The 8,131-nt window shown below is 45.7% G+C and overlaps 1 protein-coding gene across 1 annotated transcript in view; it reads right to left on the minus strand.

Moving 5' to 3' along the window:
• Window positions 1-7,241, minus strand: part of NOTCH2 (notch receptor 2) — a 160,421-nt gene extending 153,180 nt beyond the window's left edge. Inside the window, exon 1 of the mRNA XM_025453351.3 lies at window positions 7,111-7,241. Within this exon, the coding sequence (XP_025309136.1) occupies window positions 7,111-7,183 (73 nt within the window). The 5' untranslated portion in view covers window positions 7,184-7,241. The remainder of the gene's footprint in view (window positions 1-7,110) is intronic.
• Between the last annotated feature and the right edge of the window lie 890 nt (window positions 7,242-8,131).

Below are 8,131 nucleotides of genomic sequence, written 5' to 3' on the forward strand. Positions count from 1 at the left end.
TCTGAGACCATAGATAAGTGACCTAAATGACTTGTATTTCATATTCCTAATTGTGTGCTCATCTGTCTTATCTCCATGATGATGTCTGCTCCTTGGGGGCAGGCCCCTATCTTCTGCTTGGTCAATGATTCCCACATCTACCAAAGCAGAATACCCTTTACTCCCTACCACATGATGAAACACACAAATTAAGGATAACAACATACCACAGTCCTCCTTAATACATGACTGGGACAGGAGAGCTACAAAGATAACAAATCTCAAAGCCAATAATTAGGGTTCCTACCAGAGTTGTATATAGAACTTCCATATTTACACATATAAATAAATTAATACAATGATTACCTCACTTTTCTCACTCCAAGCTATGGTTTTTATTACCCGCCCCTTCTTGGTTTTACTCTTCTTTTTAAGGTCACAATGTATTTTCTGCCACACAACTGGTGTTTGCCTCAGAAAGGAGAGGAGGGCAAAAAGAACAGATTTACGGCAAACCCCCTTCCCCTAACAAAAGAACACTGCAGTTTGTCTCATCCAGAGGCCAAGAGCCTATCCTTTCAGATTTGAAGCCACTTTCTAGTTCCTACAAAAGACAGCAATACTAAGCATCTTTATTAGAGGAGCACTTCTGGGCCCCTTCTTACAAAATGCTCTATTCTGCCCAAGAGATCCTAGGTTCCTTCTTCACTCTCCTTCCTTTTTCAACTTGCCCAGACAGCCCAAAGGCAGGACTGCCTGAAATAAGTGACTTTTAAATCTTTTTGCGCTAACATATCTGAAGGAAATCCCTGACACCAGATGTGTGTTCATAGGTTAACAAAGCAGACATCCTCAAAGGCAGTGTCATTCACAAGGACTAGGGACAGAATTCCTTAGTGGACTCCAAAAAGACCATGGAACATCTCTGGTAACATTCTGATGAAGGGATAAGGAGGCCAAATCACACACAACACATACACAGCAGCCCTAAGATTCTGAACAGTTTGTAGATTATTTTTTTAAGACAAAATAAACAACTTTACTAGCCTTTTGGGGATATCAGAGCTAACCCCCAGCAAGCTAGGCATTTAGCAAGAAGCAAGCACTTTCAAGGGTAAAAAATGATCACAAGACCCAGGCAAAGCAACCTATCTCTAAGTACCATCATAGAACAAACAAACAAACAAAAATTAAACCAAAAAATCCTATTTCTCCAGATTCACTCTGCAATGATTCCAAACTTCCCTAATACAAAAATTAACTGGCTATTTCTTAAACATACACATTCCCAGTTACTATTCAGACCCATTGAATCAGAATCTCCAGGAAAACACTCCAGATGGAATCATCTCTGTGCTCCTTACTAGGTCTAACCTTTTATGGAGGTGTAGGTAACAGTTCAGTAAAGAGTGCCCCTTTGGATCCTTGTCACTCGCGCAGGTCTCAGAACTCTATAAGGGAAATTCCTGAGAAGATGCCGATGGGCACAAGTCATATGAAGACAGATTACAACTGAATATAAGAAAATCTTTCTAAAAATCGGAGTTGTCCAGAGATGAACGAAGCTGCCTCCAAAGGCAGGGAGATACCACAAGAGTTGTTAAAGCATAAAGAAGGTAGGCTACCTCTTGACCAGGATGTTGTAAGAGGAGCAGATCCAGTAAGGAAAGGATAGAAGGACTAGATGAATTTTAAAGTTTCTGCCAACACATAGGTCAACAAAGAGGAAAATTTCAGCTACCCATTAATTAACAAAAAGAGATAGCATAAATGTCTGTAGGTGAGGTCAGCTTTCAACTGATCTCTTCTCTTCAAAGGAGAAAAGAGCATAAAGACACACCCCTGATCACCATCAGCCTCTTCTCTAGAATGTCCCAAAGGTGGGGAGGACAGAGCAGGAGTCACAGGTGCTGTGACAAAGCCAACCTGCTGCTTGGATGACTCTACATGTTTGGCATATGCCAGACAAATTTTATGTACCAGAGAAGGGATGTGTGTGACAGTGTCTACCCTCAAGGAGCAAATCGTGTTGCAGAGATAGCTCATGCACTATATGGTTCTCTCAAAGTTTCATTTATCACATCTCATCTTTAGAGTTTTGTTGGTGGTAGTGGTTTTTAGGGAACTTCTCTGGTAGGAAAAAAAACAAACTTTATTAAATGTATGCATCCTCTTAGTCTAATACTAGTTTGCAATATTCAGCTCATAATGTAAAAAAACTCAAAAAAATCATCAAAACAAGCATAAACTTAGTTAACTCTAATTTTAAAACTATTCCAATAATCCCCCAAATGACCAAATTACAATAAAGTGTGGCAATTCTGAGCAAAATAACAGAAATTGCTGGTCTCATAATATAGTAATACAGGAAACTGTAGAAACAGCTCAAGTAAGAGGCAGGGGGTGGATGCCAGTGCCTTTGAGGTTAAATTCCAAAGTCAAAGTGACCTTTATGATTTGCAGAAGTGATCAGAAAAAAAAAGAGAAAGAAGAAACTACATACACACACACACACACACACACACACACACACACACAAATTCAAAATGGCAAGTTTAATCAAACTTCAGGGGAAGGGAAACAATTGTTTTTTCCCCAAATGTAACATAAGCAATGTATCTGGAAAATACTATCATAAATAAATAAATAAATAACTGTCTTGGAGTACAATAGTAGTTCAGAATAAGAAAATAAAAGTGGGGTACCTGGGTGGCTCAGTGGTTGAGCATCTGCCTTTGGCTCAGTTGTAATCCTGGGATCCTGGTATCAAGTCCCACATCAGGCTCCTTGCAGGAAGCCTGCTTCTCCCTCTGCCTATGTCTTTGCCTCTCTATGTCTCTCATGAATAAATAAACAAAATCTTTTTAAAAAGAAAAGGAAAATAATTAAAAGTAATTGTTCAATTGAACAAATATTAAGTATCTATTAGATGCCAAGGCACTGTGCCAGGTACAGGGTAAATATACTAGAAAAAAACACATAAATGAAAACACAGTTCTCTTCCTCAAGAAGTACATATTAACAATAAGCACTTGAGGATGTTCTAAGTGTTTCCGTGTACATGAGTTCATTTGTAAAAAGACAGAAGTGGTGTGGAGTGTGAAGGAGGCATGGACTGCAGACCAAAAGAGAGAAATTCTACTTGACTCTAATTGGCTCAGTGACTATGGACAACATACCTGAGCAAATGGAGGCACAAAATCCCTCCCACAAGATTATACTACTAATCAAATACAGACCTGGAGGAGAATGATGGTCTTCTGGTTCCCAGTCCAGTGATCTTTCCAAAATATTATACATATGTTAGACTAATAAAAATAGAAGAGTAGAACAGGGATGCCTGGGTGGCTCAGTGGTTGAGGGTCTGCCTTTGGCTCCAATGGTGATCCTGGGGTCATGGGATTGAATCCCACATTGGGCTCCCCATAGGGAGCCTGCTTCTCCCTCTGCCTATGTCTCTGCTTCTCTCTGTGTGTCTCTCATGAATAAATAAATAAAATCTTTAAAAAAAGAGTAGAAGAAAATAAAACCTTTGGTGTCAAATCATTTGCAGAGAAGGAGAAGAAGGAGAATAAGGAAAAATAGTAGGAAAATGAAAGGTTCAAGTTGTGGCATCCACGTAGAGATGTCAAGAAAGAAAGCACTTAAATAACAAGTGGAAACATAATATAAGGGTAATGTAAAATCTCTTACATTTTCATTCAAATCATGGCTTAGGATTTTTTACTCTAAAACCACTAAGGACAAATAAAGGGAGTCCAAAATTATATATATGAATGAAGCTTGAAAAAAAGACAACACAGAAGAAAAGGATCAGGGAGAGGATTTATAACATATCATTCAAATATAAGAAGCCCTTCTAAAGAGACAATGGGGACCCATTGTGTCCAGATGAACAAGAAGAAATAGCATTATACTCAATAGCTTTTATATTAACGATTTAAAAAATCTTTGACAGTGGAGGAATATTTGATACTGGAATAGTTGACTAAGGTTAGATTAATTCTGTCAATTATTAAAATTAAGAAGGAAAGATCCCCATATACACAGTTGAAGACAGAATAATGAACTATCAGTGGGGTTCCAACAAGTTACTATAAACCTTGAAAAATACAGATTCTCAGACCTACTGTATCATAATCACTGAGTGTTGAGTCCAAGAGTTGCCTCAGCTGATTTTGATGCAACCAGGATATTGAGCTTTGTTCTATCATAGGGGACGGGGTAAGGAGAACCACTAGGAATGGCATCAGAGTGGGAACTAGATTGATGCAAATTTTGTGGGCAAAATAGAATTTCTGTGGGTGTGATATTTTTAAAATGTATTGTAAGGCTGCTCTGAAGCATCCAAGCATATCCCACTGAATTTAAACATTTTCTAAAGGTCCTGAAGTCAGCAAATACAATTCAGGTAAACCAGAAATTACTCCTCGATACCACAGAAAGCCTCTGGAAGACACAGTAGTATGGGAATAGTGCAGAGGGATGCCAAGGAGATGTATATAAATATTTTTAAAAAACAAAACATCAGGAAAAAGAAGAGAGACAAAAGATAATCACTCTCCTTCCTCCCACCCACTGCCCCTGCAAAAGAGACTAATAATACAGAAAGAACAAGAAAGAAAAAGGAAAATAGTCTAAACTTCATCTTCATCTGAAAGGGAAAAAACATTCCTCTTTGTGATTTTTTTTTATAAAGCAAGAGAATTCGGCTGAGAAATTATCTAGCAGGCTACAAAACCCGGAAAACACTTCCCATTGCAAAGTAAAAGAAAACAAGGAGCAAGAGGTGGTTTTGGATAGCTGTTTGACAATGACAACTGGGTTGACTGCTTCTTGCCTTAGAAACTCAAGTGACATTTAAATTAACAATTGGCCATAATTCCAAATACAGGAACACTCAAAAATTTGAAAGAGTGCAGTACTTTGACAAAAACAATGATAACAGATTAAGAAGATTGAAGAAGCCTCCACCGCTAGACTCTGAAAAGACTGAAGATTTGTACCAAAAAACAGGTTTTTAAATATCTTTTATTGCAGTAGTTTAGTATCTGAAGAACTCCTGCCTAAAAAAAATACCCATATCTAGTCCTCTGAGGTAACTCTCAACTTGTCCACCTAAGAGCTAGCTGGTAATAGCAATACCTCATCAGTATAGAAGTATAGAAAAGGATATTCTATGTACTGAGGTCCTAGAATGTGAGAAGCCCTACATTGCCAGAGAAATCCTATTTCTGACATCAGTCTTAACCATTTAACACCTAATTTTGCAAATCGCCTTGCAATCATATTTATTATTCCCTGCAACTCTCTAAAGGAGATCACTTCTTTAGTTCTTTTCATAGGTAAGGAGACTACTGATCATGAAGATTAAGTTATTTACTAAAGCAAGTTAATGGTAGAAACCAAGGATTGTAATCCTCAGACTAGCCCACTGTTTATACTCCTTTTTATTCTAAATCTACACTTGCAGTCAAGCTTTCCACTCAAAAGAAAAATCAAAGGCAAAAATGTCATCCTGTTTTGTTAAACTCTTCCAAAACAATGATTTTGGTTCATCATCACATAGCCTCCTGGTCCACTTCTGAAATTCTTAGGGACACAGAGGTGCATGGGATGTGAGCTTTCCAAGACGGATCTGGTTGGTGCTAAACAACTCAGTACCGCGATTTAAAAAAAAAAAAAAAAAACTTGTTCTCGTTTAAACATCTGTGATTGGCATGCCAACTATCTGTTAACAATGAACAAAGAGCAAACGTTTCTAAAACTCTTAACTTTTTCTTTGCAAAGACTTAGCTCTTGGATCGGCTGTTTTTTTGTTTTGTGGTGTGTGTGTGTGTGTGTGTGTGTGTTAGTAAAGGTAAAATCTTCCTTCAGATGAAGCTGAAAAGAAGGAAAAGAAGGAAAAGAAGACCCTATCACATGCACAAGCTACCATCCCGCTGGAAGCAGAGTTCATAAAAAATAAAGCACGGTCCTGCCCTGAAAGGACTTTCTGAGTACCTTTTGCCTGCCATGGGTTTAATATACATTCTGTTAATTAATCCTATTAGCTGGGTAATTTCATTCTCACTTGATTGGTGAGTTCATGCCGCAGAGCTGGATTTGAACCCAGGATTGCAGAGGGCTGCAAAAGCCGCGCTCTTTCTACTGAACAGTCTGAAGAAATTCGGAATCTAAGATCGTGGGTGGGATGCATAAGACGTGATTCGGTTTCCTTTCCTTGGTCCAACCGTGTTCAGAAAGATGGTTGCTAATATCCAACCATAGAGAGGCTTTCCAAGGAAGCACTTTGAATCGACGTATCCACTTTTCCTCACCCGCCCCTGCCCCACCCCCACCACGCCAGAAGAGCAGCAAACGCTGCTGCCAGGTTGGAGGAGTTGGTGATCGTCACACCACATTCCTGGGGCCGAACACAGACTCTCAAACAGCGCCCGAGCTCAGCGCCTCGGAAAGAATAACAGCAGTTGAGATTTTTAAATCATGTGGCTCCGCATGCAGCCACACCGGCCTCCCTACGGCTCCTGCCTCCACCTTTCAAAGACTCCGGCAAAACACAGCGGACCGACCGAGAGCGGGGACTGGGGTGTCAGGACCCGGGCGCCCCACGAGACCCTGCCCCCGCCCGAAGCAAGCCCACCCACCCGGGGGGTGCCTCCGGCTGGCAGGGAAGGTGTAAGCGGCTGCGCTCCAGGCCCTGCCCCCTCCCTGCACGCCGGAGCCCGCATTCCTTTGCTCGGCCCATCTGCGGTCCCCGGCCTGGGATGGGGGGCGGGGGGGCCGGGGGGGCGGGGGTCGTCTCGGGCTGCTCGGCCCCAGGACACGCGGAACCACAAGGCACAACAGCCCAACTGCCCGAACCCAAGAACTTGGAGAGCGAGTCTCAAGGCTCGTGGCCCGGCCCCCCTTCCACCGCGGAGGCGTGAGTGGGGCCGGCGGCCAAGGGGCGTGGGGGCAGCGGGGAGTGCGGAGGAGGCGGCCCCGGCGGTGTCCAACCTCGGGGGACCGAGGGGCCTCCTCGGGGCCCGGCCTTCCCCAGCGCGGAGGACGGGAAGCGGGTGGGGAGCGCGGGCACGGTCGCCCCAGGTGGCTCGGCGCAGCGGACAGCGACCCCGGCCCCATACTCACCGCGCGCGGGGGCCGCGCAGCTCAGCCCGAGCGCCAGCAGCGCCCACAGCCGAGCGGGGCTCAGGCCGGGCATCTTCTCGGTCGCCGCCGCCGCCGCCGCCGCCGCCCGCGCAGATCCACATGAGGAGGGGGTCCCCAAAGAGGGTCCCCCGCACGCTCCTCTCCTCCCGCCGCTCCGGCGGCTCCCGGCCTCACGCTGCGCGCCGAGGATCGGGCGCTCGGCGCCCCCCGCGCCCCGCCGCGCCCGCCTGCCGCTCCCGGGCCGCCGCCGCCGCTCAGCCGCCGCCCGAAGTTCGGCTGAAACTTTCTCGGCAGAGCGACGAAGCAGCCTCGTGTGTCCTTCCGCCTCGGCCGCCTCCTCCCCGCAAGCCCCGCCCCCTGTCGCCGGGCCCGACCCGCCGCCCGCGGCACCCAGGGGTTTCCCGCAGGAAGAAGCGCCGGCCCGGGCTGCGCGCGGAGGGATCTCCGCCGAGGCCGCCGCCGGACCCTCCGCTTCTCCCCTCGCTTCTCCCCCCGCGGCGGTCCCCGGGCGCCCTGGCTCGTCGGCGCGCGGCCAGCCCGGCCTCGGCGGGGGGAGGCGCCGAGAGGCCCCTGAACTTGAGACGCCGGGGCGGCCGTCGTGAACTTGCGCGGAGAGACGGAGTCGTCCAGGGACGTGGGGCTCGCCCCCGCACACCCACACTTGCACGCCCCCGGCCGCCTGCAGGAATGCGGCAGGGAAGGAAGGGCCAGCGCCGCCAAGGGAGGGCCCGGGGTGGGGGCTCAGGCCAAAGCCCACCGAAAAGGAACCGGGCCGTCGACTGGGCCGTGCTGCACCGCGCATCCATCCATCCATTCGTTCAGCAAATACTTCTTAGTTAGCAGTGTGCTCAGCACAAAGGGATCATACGGAAGATGCAGGATGCACAAGCTAGTTTTTTGGTTTTTTGTTTTTTTTTTTTTAAGATTTTATTTATGTATTCATGAGAGACACAGAGAGAGAGGGAGAGACGGGCAGAGGGAGAAGCAGGCCTGAGGCGGG

The sequence above is a fragment of the Canis lupus genome, chromosome 17, assembly GCF_003254725.2.
Source record: "Canis lupus dingo isolate Sandy chromosome 17, ASM325472v2, whole genome shotgun sequence".
Classification (NCBI taxonomy): Eukaryota; Metazoa; Chordata; class Mammalia; order Carnivora; family Canidae; genus Canis; species Canis lupus.